The following is a 22304-nucleotide window of genomic DNA, read 5'->3' on the forward strand; positions in this document are numbered from 1 at the left end:
TAAAATGCCTCAAGGACACAAGAAGCCACTCTACCTATCTCATTAGACTGCCATCTGCATTTACTTGAGTTTTTAGTGTCTGGAAAAAACAGCTACATAAAAAGCAATGAGTGCAGCTCAATCTTTATACATGTTTACTCAAAAGCAAATACTCTTAAGCTCCGTAAGGCCTAATTTCCTCTCACACCCCAAAAACAAGAGTGTTGCAGCCTTTGATATTAGGAAGCTAATAGGTTTGTTGGTGAGATGAGTACTTAATTGTTTAGAAGTTTTATCCTACCTGTCCAGATACATTTACAATTTCAATAAAAAGGCAGCTGTAATCATAAAAAGCAGCTAAATTCTAGATACCAAAAGGCCTTTGTAGAAACATTTTTCGCTAGCACACTTGCATGAAAATCAGTGGAATGTTTATAGGCTTTGTTTCCCACAATATAAAATTACTTAAAGTCTGCTTTGTTTTAAACGTTTGTAACTTTCCAGATCTTAGTTCTATTTTTTAAATAGATATACTGTATAAACAAACCCTACATCTTGCAACAGATGGGCTTGGAGATGAGCCTTTCCCCCGTAGGACTTAGGAGTAGGTTTAAATAGCTGCCACTTGATTTGTGCTTGGTTCGCATTAGCAAATAAAATCATTCAGTGTTGCATAAAAATCAAGTGGTTTTTATTTGACACGTTCACTTTTCAGCCAATACTACGGTGCAGTTTTGAGTACCTCGCCTACAAAATAAAGATTTTTGGCAGTTTTCCAGTTCATGCCCTCATTTTTGCTGCTGTCCCCACCCGAAAGCGCCGCTCCCCTTGTCACTCCCTCGCGAATCGGCTGCTGCTGAGCCGCAGGCTAAAAAAAACAAAACGAAAAAAACCCGCCGCGGAATCTACAGGCGCGAATCGCAGTCCAGTTTACCTCCCGAATCTAAGCGTGCCCTACTGCCACAAACGCTTCCTCTTTGGTGTTGTGAGGGTGATGATTGGTGGTGGGTGGGATTTTTTTTTATTAAGGCGCATGCGCCCTTCAATGTTTTCCCCCTACCTTGGGCGGAGGAATCCAGGAAGCGGATCTGAGTGGGCGGAGAGAGAGAGAGAGACGTCGTAGTAGGCGCAGCGAAGCGCGACGCAATCGCGTCCGAAGCGAGGCTGACGTTTGTGACGCGCATGCGCGCTCCGCGTCGAGGCAAACGGACCGCTGGGGAGGCCGCGGAGGGGCAGGCAGCGGGGCCGAGCGCTTGTGCATAATAAGCCCAGGCCCGACGGTCCGCCGCCGCCGCCGCCATTATGCTGTGGTTCCCTGGCACCATCCCGGCCGCCATTGCCGCCGCCAAACAGCGCAGCGCCGTCTTCGTGGTGTTTGTGAGAGGTACGGGCCCACCCCCGTGTTTCCGTAACGTGAGGATGGGCGGGGGAGGTTTCGGCTGCCTCCGTGCCTCTCTTCTCAGGCTTCTTTCTCTCCCCGCCCAGCCTCAGGCGAGCTCCCTCCTCCTATGAAAAGGCCTCTTGAACGTACGGAGGGGCTTCATCCCACCCTCCGCGGGGCCTTTGGGTCCAAGGCCTCGCCCTCGCGACTGCCCAGCAAATTTGAGAAGAGGAGAGGGGCTTTTGCTTAGAAGCTCGCCCGTTCAGCCGGTTTTCCCCTTTAACGAAATAAAGGGGGGGAGGGGGTGTCTTCTTTAAGGATTGGGGGTAGCGGAGAAGAGGGGAAACCCAGCCAGATGGGCAGGGTATAAATAATAAATTGTTGTTGTTGTTACGAGGAGCGCCCGCGTTTCTCTGGAAATACCTAAAGGTAGCACACCTGCGTGAGCGCACTCGTGTGCAAATAACTCAGTCGACAGAGCGTGGAGACTCATAATCCCAGGATTTATGATTTGAGCCCCACGTTGGGCCAAAAGATTCCTGCATTGCGGGGGGTTGGACAGGATGACCCCGTGACCTCTTCTGACCTTACAAATTCTCTGTTACGGGTGTCCTGGTGCGTGGAAGGGGACTGGCGATTTAGTGGAAACATCCCCGTGTCCTGTAATCACAGTTGGCTCCCTTCCTTCCAGTTCTTGTTACAGAACAGGCCTCCCTAGCTCGGTGCTTGTAAAAAAAGCCATGGTTATATGCTTTCTTCAGTAAGGTCTTGTTTTTCCTTCTCTCTCTCTCTCCCCCCCCCACTTTATTTCTTGTACGCCCAGCCTAATGCTTCTTGCTTGTTCTTATTCCAGTGTATCCATAGCAGCCATATGTGTGCCCTGGAGCTTGGTACTGATTTGGTGCTCTCTCCTGTCTTGTGACCTATATGGGGGCAGTGCTTGCTGTGTCATGCTGAGCAGGAAATAAAATGCCTTCATTGCGTAGGATAAGAAGGAATTTTTAATGTGCATTCCTTCATGGAACTCAAGGCAGCCTATATGTATGAATGGACTGATCGAATCGAAACATGGTTAGCTTCAGCAAGCTGGCTGCATCATGTGTTTTTACACCCTGGAAGGGGTATCTGTAGCACTTCCTATGTTGTTGGAAGTTGGTTTGATGGGAGTTGTAGCCTGACAGCATCTGAAGGGCCACAGTTTCACCATTTGTGCTTTACGACTTACGCTAGTGCCATGTATCCTGCATATAGTTCCTGGAAGGACTTGTTGGTTTAAAGTTTATCCATGTTTGAATATGTTGGGTTCAGGTCATCACATTTTGGTTTGGTGCTGTAGCACACAACTAGAAGTTCCTGTGGGAAACTTCTTCAAGGACACCACCTTTAAAAGCCCTGTCTCCAGTGCATGTAGGCTATGGGAATTAGAAGTGCTGCACCAGTGCATCAAATGCTAGAGATTATTGTCACAATATACTTTTCATTAAACTGGTTTTCTGTGGATTCTGGTATGACTTCTTCCCCACAATGTAAATAGTTGTCATGATTCTTCAACTGGAGACCTGTCTTCAGGAAGATAGTAAAGGACAATAATGGGCTGTCATTCCCACAATTACCTCACATTTTCTCAAAAATTACCCGTAATACCTTTGATACTGTCATTGCCATGTCCGTATTGCCACTTTTTCTTAAGACTCAGAGCAAATTATAAAGGGTAATTTTTTGCCTGTGCCATGCAAACTTACACTTACGTTCCTGCTGTCACCTTTTTTGGAATTGCCACAAATACATTTATGTATCTAATTTCTCTTGTTACCTCTCTTTCCTCCCATCCTTCCTAAATATATGTGTAGTCATAAGTTCTGAAAGTACCGTACTTTTACCATAACTGGAAAAATCTGGCATCTGATCATGTAAATGCATCAGAATGTGCCTAATTTGTTCTGCCTTTCAGCTGTATGCTATGAATTCTGGATGCAGTTCTGTTTTCTTAATATTCCCACATGAATAGTAATAATATTTAAAATACATATGCTTACAGTAACTAGACTACAGATAACTATTAAGGCCTTGCAGTTTTATTGCCAGAGTGCATGAACTTTTAGATTTCCCACTGAAATAGAAGGGACAAGGAAATGCTTCAATTTAGAATATCCTGTCCAGTGTGTCAATCATCTGGGAGAATTCTGCTAGTTAAGTAACACTAGAGAGCTTATTGGTAGTTTACAGAGTAGCCTCAGATCTACTAACAAGCATACAGGAAGCTAAGTTAGCTAAGATAGGATGTTAGGTGTTCACTTGTTACATTTGTCCATGCCAGGATTTTTTCCCTCCAGTATATTTGACACTTCTGATAAAAAATTAATTTTCTTCTATTATAGTGTGCAAAATATCTGCCTGTACATGCCATTGTTATTCTAGAATCCAAAATAATTGATTGTTAAACTGTTTAGTGTACCATATACAGATGTTAAAATAGAATGCACTAGAATCTGCAGTCTGCGTTAATTTTATTTATTGTAAGAGCACTAAGAGTTTTATCCAACTAAATTACTGGATGCACAGAATGATTTCCACACCCTTCATATCATCTCAAAATCTGATCTAGAGGATTGGAGAAACCCTAGGGCAGAAAAGGGAGGCAGAGTTCCATTGTGCTTGCGAAAGTTGTTCCATGCTTACAGCTACATAGTTGGATGCAACCCTATATCCTTTCCTCATTTGCACTATAGTATGCAATCATTCCACTTGTGGCACAGGATTAGAAAGTATTCTGGGTGCACCCTTTGAGATAGTTGGTGGAAGTCATGTTGTTCATGTTGCACTAAAAATTGATACAGAGATGGCCTGCATTTCATAGAATGGTGGAGCTTCAGGATATGCACACATATTTTGAAATCTCACTGTTTTAGTGTATTTTATGTATCTTAATTGACAAGGCAACAGGAGAGAATGAAATATTTTTCTGCATCTGTGAAACAATTGTTGACAGCTCCTGGACATTATGCAGCAAAATTATTACCAATACATTACTAGTAAATGGGTTTTCAGGAATGTGGAAATGTGTGACATCCAGTTTTGTTCTGAATAGTGATAGTAATGGTATGTATATTGTGGTTGGTAGACTGATAAAAGTTGCTCTACAGCTCTGGAAAATTGTCCATAACTGGAAATGGTGACTGTTTGACTTACTGCCTAAAGTTGGCTTTTTTGGATACACCAAAAAGCTGCTTAGAGAGAGGGTAGGTTATAAATATAGTAAACAATTCAAAAGAATTGAAGTCATCCGTGTCAATTTAATGATCTGAAGTATTTCCAAATTTTAATACAACACTGGATAGGCTGAAACAGGCATGTCCAACAAGAGACTGTGAACTACTCCCAGTATAAAAAAACTTGCAGTGATTGTCATTGGAGGAGGAGCGTGCATGGGGTGGGTGGGTTGCCCAGAGTTGTTAAGCTTTCTTTAGGAGGGAAGTGCCCAGAGTTGTTGAGCTTTTTGTGGGAGGATTACACAGAGGTTGTTTTTTTTTTTTTTGGGCCCCCCCCCCATAAATTTTTGTACACGATAAGGATCCTGTGATCTACCAGGATTAGTCAGGGATCTACCGGTAGGTCGCAATCTACTGGTTGGACATCCCTGGGCTAAAACAATCAGCCCACCCAGCATAGCCAGTGGTCAGGGATGCTGTAGTCCAGCAATATTTTTGTGGCTGCAGTTTCCCTCATCCCTGGGCTAAAATACTGAAATTTTGCAGCCATCTTTGAAGTAAAAATTACTAGAATGGTCAGGCCCCGCAGTCTTAAGCAAAAACAGTATCATCAAACTGATGAAAACTCATTTACAGCTAGAAGAGTGCAGAACTGTTAGAACTGATCGTGGCACAATGGAATGATTGCTTAAAAGCATTGAAATTTTGCAAAGTCAGTTATATAGCATTTTGTAAATTAACAGTACTCAGCTTGTGCATGGTATGTTTCTTGCATGTCTGCTGCATTTTACATCGCATGATGAATATCCTTGTGGGAAATCAGCACACTTGAGCTCTTTATTTTTCTTTCCATGTTCTCTCTAGGGAAGTGATTCTGGAGTACACAGATTATAGCTGTGCTAGCAATTGGCTCAGCTCAGCTATTTTCTATGTGTGCCTGCCTCTGTCAATACTGCAGAGTTGTTCTTAAGCATAGTTTAATTATACAAGTTAACCTATTGACAAGATCATTTGAAAAAAATGTAACCTTCCCTTTCTCAGACTACTGTACTTTACTAAGTATCAGTATATGCACAGAAAAATGGTGGACTTTTCTGTTGTAAAGCCCTGTAGGTATTAAATAGTGATGAGATACAGTATGCTACTCAGAAGTCAAATGGAAAGCAAGTGGGTTAACAACAGTATTAAATCAGATCACATACCTATGATCATTTCCCTTCTGTTCTGTTCTATGTATTTGTATTCAGCTTTGCACTCTTTCCTGAAAACTCTGGTCCTTGAGTTTGGAGAGCATCTTGGGGAAACATAATGAGAAGTGTGTTCCTATCAAAAGTATGAATAAGGGATTCAGACACACTTTCTATCATAAGTTTTCAAAGTTTAAACCCTGCTTCTTCAACTACAGAAGTGAAAAGCAGCAGATACCACGGGAAGGGTCCACACTGCACCTATTCATCAGTCCTCCTGGAATCTGGGAAGCTTGGGCTCTTCCTGCATACCCCCCCCCCCCACTTCTCATGTATGCTAATGGCTAAACAGTGCAGGAAAGAACCCCCACCATGAAAATAAAGGAAGAAGGGCCCCAAAGTGAATAGAAGGTTTCCCTCAGAAATTATCATTTTTAAACTGATAGTATCTTAAGTTATAAATAGAAGGGGAGAGCAAGAGTTAAGTAATGTTTCACCCAGATGCAGGTGCTGCTTCAAACATTCACATTACTGTAAAGTTGTTGGCATCCCTCTGTCTCGGGAGACAATGGAGTGCGTCTCCAGGGGTAAAGTCAAACTGCTATGTTAGCAGCACCAAAGTGATCTCCCCGAGGCGCAAGCCTGGGAGTAAGTATGGGGGACCTGGGCTGCCCAGATGACAAGACTCCCCTCTTGGCCTTGCTGATGTGATCTAAAGGAAAGCAGAGCAATACGTTTGGCACCAGTTCAGCTGCAGGAGTTGCTGGAAGGAGGTGTACAAAATGCCATCCAACCGCCTTAGGGAATCCACTCCAGATTTGTGTAAAATATATAAAAACACAAATTCAGGGAATTCAAACAAACAAAAATAGGGTCTAATCTTATGGGCCAGGGAAAGCCCAGGCTGAAAGCTTTTATATATATAATATATACACGTGTGTGTGTGTGTGTGTGTGTGTGTGTATGTATCTGAAGTACAGGAGTAATCTCATGCATGGATCATACTGCTGGAAGTAGGAGGAACTGCTGTGTAGGATATAGTTTGGCTGATGCATTAGGATCTCAGAGAGAGAGAAACATTGCATCAGTAACAAATGGATTTAGATTTAAGATAGTGGGTGAATGAAGGTATAGAAGACTCTTCCAGACCACTTAACTTATATTTGATTACTTCACTTATGAAGAGCTGCTAATCGTTCCCTTGCTCCTTTAAACTGGCAATAATTATTCTCTTTCAAATTCTGCCCTCTTTCAGTTGCTGAAATTGTGAATTATCATAGAAGAAAATATAAATGAACACTTCATGCCTAATTTCATTGGGGGAAACATTGCAGATTGTCAGCAGGCTTTCTATATGGGTTGTTATAGCTCTGTTCTGTTAAAAATTGTTACTTTGCTTTTACAATAATTGCACATGAATATGTATGCTTTTATATTGCTATATGAATAAGTGTTTCAAAGGCAGAAATTATCCATTAAATTGCTTCTAAAATGTTACAATTTTGTAGCTGGTGCATTGTTTGGCCACTTCGTTTTCCTTTAAAAATCATGGGATTGACAGATTATAAAATAAATACAAGCTATTTGCCTTTTAGAGAGTGGTGAAAGATTTGTTTGCTGGAACATAATGAGTTTGTTGCAAACAGAATAGTTATAATTTTTTCATATGTAAATTAATAAAATAACAAATACAAGTTGATCTATTGCACATACTGATGTAATTATCAGTCATATTTCTAGCACAATCCCTTTGATCACATGATCTAAAAATGTTTTAAATGAACACCAAACTGTGAGAGACCCTTGTTTTGTGGAGCACTGCATGTTGATGTTGCACCCCCTTTACATAATTATATGTCACTTGTCTTTCTCGTTTGGGTCATCTGGAGCTGCTGGTTGTGCATATCTTGCACCTGCTGTCTGTTTGTGACACTTTTGGGTCTAGAGTCTTTTTTTAAAGCTGAGCCGTTGGCACCTGGTAAGTGGGTTGTACTATCTTTGGGTCTATCCCAACTCTGTAGTTGTGTGATCATCCTTGCCCTAAAGTTATAAACATTGCATTTCTAGTATGCTGTAATCTGTAATTAATCTATATTTGCATCTGTGAAGAAGACTTCTTCTTTTTCGCAGGGGATGATGAACAGTCCATAGAGATGGCTGCCAGCTGGGAGAATGAGAAAGTGACTGAGGCAGCAACAGATGGCTTTGTAGCTATTAAAATAGATACCCAAAGGTTTGGCAACTTCTTTTACTGTTGCTTTTGTTGTTAGTAGTAATTTACTTTTAAAGAGACCTCTGTATAATCAATATGTAGTTACCGTATTTTTCGCCCTATAAGACGCACTTTTCCCCCTCCAAAAATGAAGGGGAAATGTGTGTGCGTCTTATGGGGCGAATGCAGGCTCCTTGGCTTCAGCGATAGCAACGCGAAGCCTCCGAAGCCTGCGCTCCAGAGGCTTCGCGTTGCTTCTGCTGAAGCCAGGAGAGTCTGCTCTTTGAGGCTGGCGGTGGGGAAAGCAGCGCTTCCCCCATCGCCAGCCCCAGAGGATGGGGGGCAGTGGGAAGGCGCGCGAAGCCTTCCTGCTACTCTCCAACCCGGCTTGGAGGCTGGCGGTGGGGGAAAGCAGCGCTTCTCCCATCGCCAGCCCCAGAGGATGGGGGGCAGTGGGAAGGCGCGCGAAGCCTTCCTGCTACTCTCCAACCTGGCTTGGAGGCTGGCGGTGGTAGAAAGCAGGCTTTTCCCCAAGGAGGGAGAAGGGACGGACTGGCGGAGTCTGTCCCTTCTCCCTCCTGTGGGCTTTTGCGGGAGATGGGGGAATTCCCCCACCCGCAAAAGCAGGCAAAAGCCGGGCGCTCTGTAAAGCGGCTGTGTAGCTTCTGTTGGCTTTTCTAGGAGGTGGGGGAATTCCCCCACCTCGTAGAAAAGCCCGTAGGAGCCACGCAGCCTTTAAAGAGTGTGCCGCTCTTGGGGGCTTTTCCCCAAGGAGGGAGAAGGGATGGACTGGCTGTTTCAGTCCCTTCTCCCTCCTGGTCGAAAAGCCCGCAGGAGTCGCGCGCCACCTCGCGCAAAAGCAGGAAGAAGGTCTTGGAGTAGCGCACAGGCTGCGTGCAGCCTGTCCGCTGCTCAGCTGCGGGGGGGAAATCATATTTTTTTCCTTGATTTCCCCCCCTGAAAACTAGGTGCGTCCTATGGGCCGGTGCGTCCTATAGGGTGAAAAATACGGTATTTTGGAAGGGAATTCAATTGGTATGTGTGTGGAATATTGTTATCCAACTACAAACTAAGTGTATATTTTACTGAATAGTTTACTTTATTCTCGTTATATTTGTGCTACTCCATTCTCCATTAAAATAAGATCCAACTGATACTTTTCAGCCATAATACTTTCAGACTTTAAAGTCTGGAGGAGACAAACCGTGAACCCATGTTCAGATGACACCTAAGCCAAACCATGGCTTAACTCAGGCATAAGCAAACTCGGCCCTCCAGATGTTTTGGGACTACAACTCCCATCATCCGTAGCTAACAGAACCAGTGGTCAGGGATGATGGGAATTGTAGTCTCAAAAACATCTGGAGAGCTGAGTTTGCCTATGCCTGGCTTAACTCACAGGACTGGAGAAGGAATAAAGCAGCCATGATCTCCTTTCCTGGAGCCCATAATTTGTGCTAAGCCATGGTTTAGCATAACATTACATATAATCTGTATACTGTTTTATGTAAGTTAATTTCAGTGTAGTGTTTTAGAGAAGTGTAACTGATTATTTTATGACATTTCATATTAGTGTGATTGTCTAAACTTGCTACTTTTTTTTACACAGTGAAGCCTGCCTGCAGTTCTCCCAAATCTGTATCCTTGAACAAAATATAATAAATTGAATCATTTCACACTCAGATGTTCATTTATGGGCTTCGTTATTGTATGGTGCAAACTACAGGATCTCCTCCCTCAGGAGATTCTGTCTGTTCTCCTTTACTGCTCCATATGCTTGGAACTTCCTTCAGGAATACCTGTGTGATGCCACCTTTCTTACTCCATCTAAATGCATCTTCAAACCCACCTTTTCCTGAAGCCTTTGGCAGAGTTTCCTGGTTACTGTACCTGGTTACTAAGCCTAAGTATGTGAAAGTGAAACACCCCTTGTATATCTCGCCTCCACTTCCTAATATTGTAAATAATAATAATAGGTAATAATTTAGTATTACTGTTCTCAACAGAGAGGCATCAAAAGCATAGTCATTTCTGGCTCTCCTCACTGGGGGTTTATCTCTGGTTTTTCATCCTGTGCTTTTCTTAATTGTTTATATAGTGATATAGTGTATACTGAAAAACTGGGACTTTGAGGGTGCTGTTCCATGAAGAAAACAGGTTGCATGAAACAGCACCATGATTGGGATGGTTGTTCTACTTGTAACCATCTTGGCTAAGGTTTATTGAATAACTATCTGGCATGAGACCATTTCAGAAAAACAGTGTGACCAAACTGAAGATAGTTCTTCAATTTTTAATTACAGCAAGTTGATTTGCAGTAAATTTAGGAGTACAGTGGTGCCCCGCAAGACGAACGCCTCGCAAGACGGAAAACCCGCTAGACGAAAGGGTTTTCCGTTTTGGAGGCACTTCGCAAAACGAATTTCCCTATGGGCTTGCTTCGCAAGACGAAAATGTCTTGCGAGTTCCTGTGGGTTTTTTTTTCCTTTCCCCCCCCTTTTCCTAAGCCGCTAAGCCGCTTATCAGCTGATCCACTGATAAGCCGCTTAACAGCTGATCGCTAAAAGCCATTAAACCGCTAATAGCGCTAATCCACTAAGCTGTCAATGGGCTTGCTTCACAAGACGAAGAAACCGCTATACGAAGAGCCTCACGGAACGGATTAATTTCGTCTTGCGAGGCACCACTGTAATGAAAAACAAATAAAAGCCCACCATGCTATTGACTTTTGAGCTTCACTACCAAAACATGTGTGTGTGGAATGTTAGTTGATGCCAAAACGATTAGACTTAAGACATGTAGAATAGCATCTACTACAACCTTGGTGTACAGAGGCAATTTACTTTTGAGTACCAATGACAGTGCGGGTGGCACTGTGGGTTAAACCACAGAGCCTAGGACTTGCCGATCAGCAGGTTGGCGGTTTGAATCCCCGTGATGGGGTGAGCTCCCGTTGCTCGGTCCCTGCTCCTGCCAACCTAGCAGTTTGAAAGCACGTCAAGTGCAAGCAGATAAATAGGTACTGCTCTGGCGGGAAGGTAAACGGCGTTTCCCTGTGCTGCTCTGGTTTGCCAGAAGCGGCTTAGTCATCCTGGCCATATGACCCGAAAGCTGTACGCCGGCTCCCTCGGCCAATAAAGCGAGATGAGCGCTGCAACCCCAGAGTCGGTCACAACTGGACCTAATGGTCAGGGGTTACCGATGACAGAGACAAATCACAGGAAAAGCTGTTTTCTTCATGGTCCTGTTTATGAGTGTGCCAGAGGGATTTGACTGGCTGCTGTTAGGAAAACTAAACTGGGCTGAACAAATCTTTGCTGATCCATCAGGGTAGGACCAAAGCAATATTTGACCATGAACTACTGCCCATGTGATTTAATTGAATCTCAAGATGTGACTCACAGAGGATGCCACTTAAAAACAAAAGAGGTGTATGTTTTGAGGTTAAGTGATCCTTCTAATTTGTGTTGTTTTCATTCAAAAGTTTTTTGTGCAAACTGTCTCCATGATAATCTGACACATTTCTTTAGAGCTGGGAGAAGAGGGGCGAGGCAGCAGAAAAGTAATGGGCTTGGTATCACTTAAATTTTCCATGGGGAATTCAGATATTTCTGTACTGGTAGCATCAGTTTGCTATAGGTGGCATCCAGTTGGTGTCCCATCACTGATAAAAGGTGCTGTTGGCAGATCAGGAAGGCAGGCTCTTTTGAGCTACTCCTCTTACTCCTCTAGCCCTACACACCCCTAATTAGCTTTAGAAGGCCCCTATATTTGGAAAGAACAGGAAACTGTCAAAAATTGTCTCCCCAATTTCACTGAGGGGCACTAGTTCAGTATATGCTTTGCTCAGCTGTTTGCAATAATTTATAATCATTTGCATTTATGTTTCTTTTCCAATTTACTTTTGCCTTCCTTACAATTGAGATGTTGTCCTTTACTATTGCTGCATAGATCCTGTAGTGTGTGTTCCATCCAGTTTCTTTATAGGAGATAATGGAGTCCCGTTGGAAGTGATTGCTGGCAGCGTTTCTGCAGAGGAACTTGTTACAAGAATTCATAAAGTCAAGCAGGTAAGAAATAGTGATCGACCTGGTTTTTCAGCATAGTGAATTAAATGTTTAAAAGCTCGTTCCTGTTGAATGGATTACAGGCAGAAAAGGTCACTGTGTCAGTGTCAGTATGCCTATCGAATTGTGAATTCTATATGTTCTTGCTTGATGAAAGAATATTTAATCATACTATAGTTATGCTAAATTAAGCCAGTTTTATGTACCAAGTTGGAAATGTACTAATAGAGCAATAATGACTTTTTCTAGAAGACATTTTTCTTGATGGGCTTGATCATTGGGGGGGAGGGAATCACTCCTGAAATGTACTTGTTTCTTACCCTTTTTTTTAATGCAGCAAGAAAGGTCAGGTCACATGTGTTTCCCCTCATTTGCCCCTTTAAGATCAGGCTATACAGTGGTACCTTCGGTTGTGGGTGGGATCCATTCCGGAGCTCTGGTTTCCGCAACCGGAGGCACCGCTTCTGTGCATTTACATAGTGTGGTAGAGCGCATCTGCGCATATGCGCGCGGTGAAACACAGGTTTGCCGCTTTTGCAGCCCAAAGTTTACGTTACCCGAGGGTAATGTAAGCTGAGGTACTACTGTAATTAGTCTTGAGACATGGCATAGAACTATTGTCCCCTTCACACCTCCTACTGGCACTTTTATGATGATTATTTTACTGCAAACTGACAAACTGGTAATCTGGATTAAGTTTTCCATAAGATTAGGCCAGGTGGCGACCCAAGCTTTTTATTTAATCCTAGCTGCCTCTTAAGTGTGTACCAGGACGTGTGCTATTCAAGCATCTTTTTCTAAATGTTGTATCTTTCCTTATCAACCCCTGTGATATTAGTTTGCCTTCAGCCCCTGCTTGTGGGATAATATTAAATACTAATTTGATTGTTATATTCAAGGCTCCTTGACTTGGTGACCTATAGTTAAGTGGTCTGGAATTTTGTTATAGAACTCTCTTCTCATTCTACAACTGCTAAAAGAGGGGACAGAGCTGTGCTACACACCAATTTTCAGGAGATATAAAACAATATCAGAGAAAAACAGTGCAAACAAAACAACTTGTTCTCACATTAAGAAATAGTAATATATGACATATTTTGCTTCCTTGTCCCTCTGCCATATGGGGTTATTGTACTCATTTCAGGAGATCTTTAGCTACACACTACTCTTGAAAGTGAAGTCATCCATAAAATAATAGTTGCTTTTTCTTCCTGCAGTCAAACAGGGCCTTTGACAGCCATGCAGCCATGGTTCTGCTCTTTTCACCATGTATTAGTATCATACAAAGTGCACTCTTAAGCTTACTATTTGTAGATTAGGCTACATGAGCATCAGTTTTGTACTTTGAAGCCTAGCACTTGTTTTCACTTTGATTTAGAAAATGGCTTAAAAATCAAATGTTCTGGAATTACAGCCATTTACTGATATCTACGCTTCTTTCTTCCTTAGATGCACACGTTAAAAAATGAAGCAATGGAAAGTTCTGCGCCGTGTTCCTCATCTTTAAATGGCATCACAGAGGACTCTCAGTCCCAAACAGCTGAGCTTGCTGAAGCACAGCCTGAAAGGCTAAGTGCATCCTCAGCTGGTGAGTATGTGCAGCTGCCTACATTCAAGATTAGTATTTACATATGGAGTTAAAATGGTAATCTTTAAAAAGTAAAGGATGGGAAAGACCTCCTTTAAGTGATTACCATTTTTGTGTGTGCCTCATTATGCTACTACCTTTTAAGTATTTTTTCATTCCCCTCCATAACTGCTGCTCGTCCCTGCCACACTCTTTCTCATCTGCAGTTGTTTCTTCAGGGCTGCATCAAGAACAGGACAGGGCCAGCCATGCCTTGCTCATTCTGACACAAGGAAAGAGTGGTACAGAGACAGGTGAAGTGGAGGTTGTAGTGCTGTCAGGTATGCTACTGGCCTTGCTGAGAATGAGCAATTCAGTGCATTAATTAGGCAAAGGATATCTGAAACTATGTTAATTGCTTAACTGTTGTGAAGAACCTAGTTCCAAAGTTGAAGTATTCAGAATATCAACTTTGTGCAGAAGCAGCTGAAGATGTTCTTGATTTTAAATAGTGAGCTAGTTTGGATCATTAATATTCATAGTGGCATGATAACAATATTTTGTAAGAGTTCATACAGCAATTGCTTATGATGGTAAAATGTTGATACTTTTCCCTTTCCCATCTCCTCCTTTTCACTTACCTGCTATTTCTAAACTACTGAAGGTGAAGTAAATTTGGACCAGACAAATGTGGAAAGTGACGGAAGGGGGGAATCGCAGACTACAGATGACCTTACAGCCAAAGTAGAAAGGTATGTTTTTTGCAGACTTTCTGGTTATTCTAGAAAGCAGGGCTAGGCAACCTTGAGCCCTGAGGGCTGCATGCAGCAGTGGGAAAGCAGTTGAGGATTGTCTGGCAGTTTTCATGGTCAGAGCCAGCCACACACATGCATGCACTCTCATTTGTTTTTCCAACATACAAACACACACAAAGAAAAGATGGGACTGTGTGGCAAGCACAAGACTGCCCTGTAATAACTGTGTCATCCATAGCTATCAGACTGCATCAGTTCAAGAGGAGATTGCCACCATTTATCATTACTTATTATTTCTAGAGTCTGATTTAAGGGCCAAGTCATCAAGCCAAGGCTTAAAAGGCAGATAGTGTGAGAAGAAGCCATTTCAAGAGAATGTGAAAAGCACAGGAGAGGGCAAAATTACACTGATCTGTCATCTGGATTGCACTTCTCAACTGTAGTGCAGAGCTACAATGCAGTTTAAATTGCCCATCGAAACAGTCCAGATCTTTTTAAGCGCCTTTTGAAACCTGTTCTTTGGCAGAATGTCTTCTGGGTCTATGACAGGCTCTCATGTTTTGTTATTTGCTGCCAGCCAACCCTTCTCCAGCTTTGCAAAAGCACAGAATGAAGGTGTTGTTTTTTACCCACAGTTTTCTAGTCTATGCATCTTCATGGCAAAGTTCTTACCCCTTTTCTGTCATACTAAAGTTAATTCGCCAGGCCTGTGTACTTGGCAGTGCAGGCAAGGAAGTGCAACCTAAAATTTAATAAAAGATAATACTGAGATATTGTTTTTGCTTGTTATTATGATACATATTTTTGTGTTTTTATATTGTAAACTGTCCTGTTGTTTTTGGATAAAGGGCAGTATAGAAATTTAATAAATATAAAATTAATAATGGTAATAGAACTGTTGGAAAGCAGAATTGCTGTATTATAATATACTGCCTTTCAGTTTTGGGTAGTTTTGTTTTTTGGCAGAGTCATGTATAGCACTTTGATGTGCACTTCCGCACACAGAAATAAGGTTTCACCTTGTGTTTGTATTCTTCTAACTTTAGAGTGACAAAAAAACTTGAAGAAAGAAGAGAAGAGAAAAAGAAAGAAGAAGAACAGGTAGAGTGTAACTGAATTTATAATGTTGCATTTTATTTTTATTTTGAAAAACGTATAAGCTGCTTAATAAAATACTGTACATAAAATAATATTGTCAGGGGCTCAGGAGCAGAAGCACAGGGAAGAGGGGAGATGGAGAGCGAAGGGGAAGAATCTGAGGGCAGCGTAGGGGAAGATGACAGTGGCCCGAGAGATTCCATGAGCCTCTCCAGCGAATCGGAAGATTCACAGAAGGGGGCTCCGATGGCCAGGGCAAGGGGGGTCCCGGGAGGGACGCACCAGAAGCTAGGGGCCAGCAGCGACTCCCAAAGCAGCAGCTGGAGATCGGGACCAGTTTCCCCACCAGAGCGTAGCGGGGGGGAAGAGTCCCATGAGTCAGGGCTGACCACGCCCCTATCGCTGAGTGAGGGAACGGAGGGGAAGTCAGATCCAGCTAGCCCCCCCGAAGGGGGAAGCAGTGACAGGAGCAGTGTAACGGTCAGGAGGAAGGTGGCCGGGTGGGCGCGCGCGCCAAGTTCAAATGTACAGGCGCGCGGGACAGCAGGGAGCTCGGATTGGGAGCCAGGTCCTAAAGCACGCCGGAGGCAGGGGGAAGAATCCGGGGACTCTTCAGCATCAGAAGAGTCCAGAAAGGGCAACACCCCGGCGGGCAGACGGACCCAGAGGAGGAAAGAACAACGGAAGAGGTGGAGTAAGGCTAGAGTCTTAAACTGGTGTCTAGGGGGAGGAGACTCAGACGGAACTTCGGCGGTCTAGGGTTTAAGACGTAGAGCTGCGCACTACAGCTTTGGAATGGAAACTGAACTTCAATAAATACTTTTGTATATAACCACGACCTGGCGTTGGTCCTCTGTGAGCTGGGACCTTGGGCAGCTCTGACAAATATGAATATCAATAATACATAATACCCCCCCCCCCCAAAAAAATAATAATATTTAATTAAATTATAGGGATAGGCTTGCTGGAATAACAATTATCAGGTGGCTAAAGCAGCAATTTCATTCTCTTTTGATGTCCGGGAATTTTCTATTAAACTAATTTTCAGGAAAAATTTAAATTAGTTTTGTATTATATGATAGGTAAAGGTAAAAGGACCCCTGACTATTAGGTCCAGTCGCGGACTCGGGTTGCGCGCTCATCTCGCTCTATGGCTGAGGGAGCTGGTGTTTGTCCGCAGACAGCTTCCAGGTCATGTGGCCAGCATGACTAAGCCACTTCTGGTGAGCTAGAGCAGCACACAGAAACACTGTTTACCTTCCCGCCGGAGCGGTACCTATTTATCTACTTGCACTTGACATGCTTTCAAACTGCAAGGTGGGCAGGAGCTGGGACTGAACAATGGGAGTTCACCCCGTTGCGGGAATTCGAACCGCCGACCTTCTGACCAGCAAGCCCTAGGCTCTGTGGTTTAGACTACAGCGCCACCCGCATCCCTTTAAAAGCTTAGGAAAGGTGTATTCTCTTTTCACTCAGAAGGAAATCAAGAAAGAAGTAGAAAGAAGAAAAAGTGGAAAAGATATGTTGGAGTACAAAAGGAAACAAGAAGAAGAACTTACAAAGCGAATACTGGAAGAAAGGAACAGGGAAAAGGCTGAAGACAGAGCTGCTAGGGAGCGCATCAGACAGCAGATTCAAATGGTAAGTCATCTGTTACAAGGGGGCCTTCAACAAAGTGTTGCGTAGTAGAGTGCTCTCTGTTCAGGATGTCAGTCTCTCAATTCCTGTTCACCATCTTCCCCTCTCTCCAGTTTCCTATCCCCACGCCACCCCCCGCTGGCCAGTCAGCATTTCACTCTCACTCATTTTTCTGATGCTCCTTTGTGTGTTGAATATGGAACATCACTCAAATAACTGAAATCTCTATTAGTACAATATATATGATTTATTAGGTGAGCTTCTTGGAAAAAAGTAAATTCTTAGCAAATTGACCTTCAATATACTGTATTTTCCCGTGTATAATGCTCCCATGTATAAGACGACCCCTATTCTTTGGGACTTCAAATTAAGGAAATGGGGAGATTGCTCAGAGTTGTTGAGCTTTTTGGGGGGGATTGCCGACAATCACTTATCTGCCTGGCCACTGCACGCCTCCTGCCAGTCGCACACCTCGCCAAACCCACCAATCGTTTGTCAGTTCAAACACAATGGATAAGCAAGGCTTCCAAACTCCTATTCCCAGTTGCACACAGGGAGGAGGGAGAGGACCTACCGTATTTTTCCCTCTATAACACACAGATTTTTTTCTCCTAAAAAGTAAGGGGAAATGTCTATGCGTGTTATTGAGCGAATGTGTGGTCCCTGGAGCCGACTGGCCGGAGTGCATCACACATTTTCTTCGAGGGTCGTCTTAGTTGCGGTCAGCAGAAGCCAGGGAAGTGCTTGCTAGGAGGTTTGGCCACTCTGCAGCCCGACTGTGTGTTTGCTAGTGTGTGTGCTTTGTGAGTGTGTGGTTGCCTGTGTGTTTGTTCGCTAGCGTGGGTGCTTGGAGGGAGTGAGAGAGTGACTGACTGCTGCATCTTCTCCTGCAATTTGCCTTTTTAAAATTGGAAGCAGTGGGGCAGTAAAAACCACCTCCGAAAGCCCCATTTTTCCCTTCTAAGGCTGCAGCTCGGCTTTGGGCGCCCTGAACCCCTGCCTAGTTCTTGAGGGATCTTTGAGGTTTTCCCTTTAGCTTTAACCCAGCTCCCTTATTTTACCAGTTTATCTTCATTCTCGGTGTGGTAAACTGATTGCAGGCAGCCACACGTGCGTTCGAGCCTCCCGAGAGAGAAAGCTGTTGCTTTCCTGCATTCTGCCTCAGGGTCTTACTGCCCACCCTCTTCTCTTTCGTTACTGTGTTTGCTCAAACGGAACAAAGAGCAGAGAAAACCCCTCCCCTCCAGGCAAGCAGAGGGGAAAGCAGAGCGTCCTTCCTTCAAACTCCTCTCCGTGCTCCTGTGCTGCTGCTGCGTCTAGAGACTCGCAGGCAACATGCAGATGGGGGGGGGGGGGGGGAGAGAGAGCGAGAGCGAGAGAGAGAGCGCTGGTTGGCTTGGGGAACTTTTGCCTTCCTTTAAACTGGTTGGCTTGGGGAACTTTTGCCTCCGGTAAAACCCCTCTCCTGCATTCTTAGCCAGCTGCTTCTCCGCACACCCCTCTCAGTGCTCCTTGTCCCTTCTATGTTTTTCCTTCCCTCCCCACTTAAAATGTGGTTACAAAGCACGGATCCACATGGATCCTCAGGATCTTTGCATTTGGTCACCCCAAAGTCACCATCAGATCACATAGCATGTCCATGGCTATAGCCTGCACCAAAAAAATCACGCACCCACTGTTGCCTGGGGCTGCAATGGTGCAAAAAAGTGGTTACAAAGCAGGGATCCACATGGATCCTCAGGATTTTTGCATTGGGCTACCCCAAACTCACCGTCGAATCACATGTCTGTGGCCACAGCATGAAGCACAAAAATGATACATCCACTGTTTCATTCAGAAATTTTTTTCTTGCTTTCCTCCTCTAAAAACTATGTGCGTGTTATGGTCAGGTGCGTGTTATCAAGCGAAAAATACGGTATCTAAGACTCACCTAGGCTCGTTCATGGCATGGTAAAGCATGAAGATGGCATGTAAATGTTAAGTGTTCATTGAATATAATAAATGAGAACAAATTATGTCCCTCACCACATACAAGTTGGTTGGTAGTAATTTCTTTTCATGAGACCGCACTGATTAAAATAGCCTTGACTGGGCCATGGTAACATGTAGTGAATGTCTTTGTCCTCTTATGAAGGATCGTGCTGAAAGAGCAGCTCGTTTTGCAAGGTCCAGGGAAGAAGCAGAAGCTGCAAAAGCTGCTGCTATCCAAGCTAAGCTGCTTGAAATGGGAGCCAGGAAGGAAGCATCACAGAGGGAAAGAAGGTGAATTCTTTTTCATGCCTTCATCCAACTCTTCCCATTCCCTTCACCTTGTACACACCAACTTCCTCCTTTATTGTAGCACCATGCATTTTTTGCTTTGTTGACTCACTCCTTTATCAGTCCATACAATCAACCTTCTTGCCCCTCTCTTTGTAAAACGATAAACCCTCAGCTGAGAACATGTTTCTTCTGTATTCTGTATATTCTCTTAGTGTGCTACTGCTGCTAAGGAGATGTCAAATAATAATTGATCCAACTTAAAAATAAAGGCAGTTGATGAACTCTTCCTCTCTAATATCTCCTGTTATATGAGTGAAGCATTTAAAGGAACTTAAGTGATGGAAGCTGTTCTTAAAATTCATTCTTAAACTGATATATTTTCCCTAGTGCTATAGCAAGAATTCAGTTTCGCCTTCCAGATGGATCCTCTTTTACCAATAGTTTCCCTTCGGATGCCCCGTTGGAAGAAGCCAGACAATTTGCTGCACAGGTAAATGAGGATTTGTTTTATTTTTAAGTTATAGAAGAGCATGTATGTATAGTTACCATAATCTCTTCAGGATTTTTGAGAGAAAGATGGAACGTTTTGAGGAAAAAACAGGTGGCAGCTTTGGCCCTTTGTCTCAATGCTTGGGAGGGTTTTAAAGATGCCAGTTATTGATCTTGTTAGTGCATAACATTGACCATAAATAATGTGGGTCAGTTGCATTAACACAACTACAAACCACAAGCAGCTAAGTGAGCTGGTCTTCAGTTTGTTTCCCACTGTGGTAAGGGCAGTTGAGAAATGGGGACTCTGTGTGCACCAATTTGAATCTTGTACACAAGCTAACTACCCTAATATCTGAACAATTGTAAACTGTTCTGAGAATATTTGTTAAACTAAATGAAAGTTTTACAACCTTATACATGTCACTACTCGTTTTGGTCTGGCCACAAAATAGGATGCTTCCAGGTGTCCTCAAACTGGCATACCTCTTGCATAATTTTTGGGTCCTGTGTCTTCAGAAGACAAAAATAGTAGATGTTGGGCACAGATACCATGTGTAAATTAAGAGTGTTGTTTTCCCCCTTTGAAATAACTTAGTTTGAGATGAAGCTCTGCATTTCATGGTTAAAGGTCCTTCCCATTTTTATTTCTAAATTTTAAGGGGAATGTAAAGTACTTACCTGATTTGTTCTACTACAGACAGTTGGCAACACATATGGCAATTTCTCATTGGCGACAATGTTCCCCAGGAGGGAATTTACCAAAGATGATTATGGGAAAAAATTAGTGGACCTGGAACTTGCCCCAAGTGCTTCCGTAGTATTGTTGCCGGTAAGTGTGCTTTATGGAAAAGATTATTCAAATTGTATCATGAACTGTTTTACAACCATTCAATATTACTTCTTGAAATAACCTCGTGTATTTATGGAGTTTCTTCTAGAGTCCAGTTTTCAGTCCTGTTTGTTTTGTATCTTCAAACAGGCTGGAAGGCCAGCAACAGCAGTTGTCCAGTCTTCAAGTGGAGATTTTTGGAGATTCCTGGGTACTATCCTTTATCCACTCATAGCTGTTTGGCGATTTATTAGCAACTTCCTGTTTACGAATCCTCCTCCTTCCCAGCCTACTGCAAGACCTCATCAGCAGGATCACTCAAACCCTTCAGCATCGAACACTGCAGAATCAAGCAGGTAGGACTGACAAGTGTTCTTAAATTATTGTTTTTCACTCCCTCTGGTAGATGCAAGGGCTTGGGAGAAAGACAGGGTTTCCCCTTGTTTAGGCTGGGATACAGAGAAACTCCACATGAATAACTAACATGTATGTCAGTGGCTCAAACTGGCTTCTATGGACAGGATACCATGTTGTAATCCAAATCTACTTTTTGATGGGCAATTAGCAGTGTAGGGGTAAGTAATAAGAATACACAGTGTGTTGCATGCTCCCTGGCCATCTTCGCTTGGTAAGGTTTCTTTCTGAAACAGCAGTTTGGATTTCCATGCCAGCTGCTGCCAGAAAGATAGCTTCTGAAATGCATCCAGGAGCATTTAAGATTACATTTTGTGAATGTGCCAAATTAATATCACCATGAGCGATGGGCTGGAACCGGCAGCAAACATGTCAGTGCACTATAGTCATTCATAGGTGACATTCCCTCTGTTCTTCAGCTGAATCCACTCTAGGGTGCATTTTGAAAGAAATAAAAACTACCTTTTGTACATTGAAAGGGGTATTAATGTGAACTGAATCAAATTCTCCAGTTACTTCTCCTGGGTGGAGGGGTGCTAGAATTGAATCAGGAGCTGAAATTGCCACTGTAAGGATTTAATCTCGAACTGCATTTCTTCTTTATTTAGACAAGCAGTCAGGAAACGAGTATTGGAAAAGCGGGGTGAAGAATTCAAAAAAGAAGGCAAAATCTATAGACTGAGAACTCAGGATGATGGAGAAGATGATAACAATACTTGGAATGGAAATTCAACCCAACAGATGTAGTTTTTATGAGTAAACTGTGCATAGTAATCACTGATTTTTCCCTTTGATTTAGTTTAATCCTTCTGCTGCACAGGTGGGCTTGTATGAGTATGCTGCCTGCATTATGCCATATTCCTGTCATAGCACATGGAATAAGGTGTTAATTGTGTAGCTGGATACTGCAACTGTAACTACTGCCAAAAGCTCAAAGAATGTAAAAAAATCCCCATCTTTCATCAGCTTTCAGAATTTCATACTAACTAGCCCTGTTGTCATCTGAAGGCACTTTTTAATCTATATAAATCTTGGAACAAATCGGAAGCCCAGATTAAAACAAGAGAGTCTGACTAGCAGAAGCGTAATACCTTGCAAATTGGATAACTTATTTTTCCCCCCTTTAGTGCTTCTGCAACTACAAGACTATATACTGGTAGTTTTTAATCTCAGAGCATTCAATAAAGGTTTTCAAAAAAAGAAGTCTGTATGTT

General features: G+C 43.1%; 1 protein-coding gene across 2 annotated transcripts; it reads left to right on the forward strand.

The window, feature by feature from the left end:
- Positions 1–1095: 1095 nt before the first annotated feature.
- UBXN4 (UBX domain protein 4) lies at positions 1096–22293 on the forward strand. 2 transcript variants are annotated; one of them, XM_079993944.1, is made up of 13 exons: positions 1096–1363; positions 7887–7989; positions 9578–9606; positions 11920–12038; positions 13485–13623; positions 14267–14354; positions 15404–15458; positions 16935–17096; positions 19228–19355; positions 19743–19845; positions 20545–20676; positions 20827–21032; positions 21699–22293. In XM_079993944.1, the coding sequence occupies exons 1-13, from the start codon at positions 1282–1284 to the stop codon at positions 21835–21837; spliced, it is 1485 nt and encodes a 494-aa protein (XP_079850070.1). In that variant the 5' UTR covers positions 1096–1281; the 3' UTR covers positions 21838–22293. The 2 variants fall into 2 exon arrangements, with proteins under 2 accessions (XP_079850070.1, XP_079850069.1); XM_079993943.1 differs by having other exon boundaries at positions 1099–1363; positions 16932–17096.
- Positions 22294–22304: the final 11 nt, after the last annotated feature.

This window comes from Podarcis cretensis, assembly GCF_951804945.1.
Source record: "Podarcis cretensis genome assembly, chromosome: 1".
In the NCBI taxonomy this organism is placed as follows: Eukaryota; Metazoa; Chordata; class Lepidosauria; order Squamata; family Lacertidae; genus Podarcis; species Podarcis cretensis.